The 2,079-nt window shown below is 34.1% G+C and overlaps 1 protein-coding gene across 1 annotated transcript in view; it reads left to right on the top strand.

The window, feature by feature from the left end:
- The first annotated feature begins 321 nt into the window (after positions 1–321).
- Positions 322–2,079, top strand: part of DDX58 (DEAD (Asp-Glu-Ala-Asp) box polypeptide 58) — a 62,583-nt gene continuing 60,825 nt past the window's right edge. The window contains exon 1 of the mRNA XM_008587919.1: positions 322–492. Coding sequence (XP_008586141.1) covers positions 402–492 — 91 coding nt within the window. The 5' untranslated portion in view covers positions 322–401. The remainder of the gene's footprint in view (positions 493–2,079) is intronic.

The following is a 2,079-nucleotide window of genomic DNA, read 5'->3' on the forward strand; positions in this document are numbered from 1 at the left end:
AACATGATCAAAATGTCAGAGGAAGCTTTTGTTCTTTGATCAGTGCTATCATAACTTCTCCCTTGTGTGGGGAGACTTTTTCAAACATTTTGAGGAAACTCCTTTTCTAGAGTGTGTGCTCAGACTTCTACACCAAACTAGGAGAAGTTTCCAGAGAGGATGGGAGGGTGTGTTGGTGAAGAAGGGGCATAATCAGCCTGGGCAGAAAATTCACTGCTTTCCTGAAGTTCCTTTCAATGCTATGACTAGTTACAATCTTCATCCCCATTCAAAAAGGTCTGGCAATCTTTTTCTGGTTTTTCTTCCAGTGATTAGTAGTGGTTCTGCAGTTTGATTCATTCTTGTTTCTGTTTGTAGATGAATTGCAGTATATTCAGGCTGAGAAAAACAACAAGGGCGCAATGGAGGCTGCCACACTTTTTCTCAAGTTCCTATTGGAGCTCCAGGAGGAAGGCTGGTTCCGTGGCTTTTTGGATGCCCTAGGCCAAGCAGGTTTGTTCACGCTTCTTATGCACAAATCTGAGTTTATTATTTTGCTGTTTCATAATGCTGTAGAAGTGAAAAGCCATTAATTTTAAGGTACCCACATATAGCTCATGTCTCTGAGTCTGAGGCAATGTAAAGACTATTTTCAGATAGATGATATAATTGTTTATATGAAATATCCAAAGGAATCTACAGAGAGATTATTGTAACTAATGGGAGAGTGCATTTTTACCTACTGGAAGCAAATATAAAAAATGTAATCCAAAATTAAATGCCATTTATAATAGTAAAAGAATATTCCCATGCACATGGAGAGGAAGACTTGATATCATAAAAATGTCAGTTCTCCCTACATTGATTTATATATTCAATACAATTCTAATAAAAAGCCTATATGCTTTTTCAATGAGCTTGACAAGCTGATTCTAAAATGTATATAGAAGAATTATGACCCAGGAATAGTCAAGATACTCCTAAAGAAGAGGAATTAAGTAGATTGGAGCTCCCCCTTCTCGATATCAAGATTTATTATAAAGCTGCAGGAATTGAGACAATGAATGTTCATACTGGTGGTGACAAACTGACCAAAGAAATAGAATAGAGAGCCTCCAATTAGACCTATGTATTTATGGAAGCCTGCTATACAGGGGGTCTTCTCAGAGTTCATGGAAAGATTGATATTGTCTTTTAATTCTACATTTCCACAAAATTTTTAAAGTACCCTCACTGGGAAAAGAGGATCACTGGGAAATGAGCTATTCAATAAATAGAAATGGGCCATTATAAACAGGGTAATGTTAAAAACCAAACAAACCCTAACTTTCATACTTATATAGATACAAATAAATTTGTATTCCTTACCTCATTCCATACTAACATACACACAGTGAATTCAAAAGAATTAAAGATGTAATTTGTTATAATTTTAACAGTTTTAGAAAACAATATAGAATAGTATTTTTAGAACCTTGGGGCTTGGCAGGATTTATGAAGCAAGACATTAAAGCAATAACCATAAAAGAAAGATTGAATACATTAGATGACATTAAAATTAAGAACATCTGTTTATCCAAAAAAACACTATAAAGGAAGGGAAAATACAAGTCACAAACTGGGAGAGGATATTTACAAAATGTATAATCACCAAAGGCTTATTATCAAGAATATATTAAAAGTGTTCGAAAATCAGTTAGAAAAAGAAAGAAAACACCCATACAGCAAAAGATAGAAACAGATGTTTCAAAGAATAGGAAGCATGAAAGGTGAATAAGCATATGAAAAGATTCTCAGTCCAATTAGCCGTTAGGGAATTGTAAATTAGGAACACAATGAGATTGCATTTTATAACTACTAGATAGCAAAACTTAAGAATTCCAATAATGCTGAGGCTTGAAGAGGATATTTAATAATGGGAGATCTTAAATATCATTATATGGAGTGTACCCAATTAGCCGTTAGGGAATTGTAAATTAGGAACACAATGAGATTGCATTTTATAACTACTAGATAGCAAAACTTAAGAATTCCAATAGTGCTGAGGCTTGAAGAGGATATTTAATAATGGGAGATCTTAAATATCATTATATGGAGTGT

Source organism: Galeopterus variegatus, unplaced genomic scaffold (genome assembly GCF_000696425.1).
Source record: "Galeopterus variegatus unplaced genomic scaffold, G_variegatus-3.0.2 Scaffold4593, whole genome shotgun sequence".
In the NCBI taxonomy this organism is placed as follows: Eukaryota; Metazoa; Chordata; class Mammalia; order Dermoptera; family Cynocephalidae; genus Galeopterus; species Galeopterus variegatus.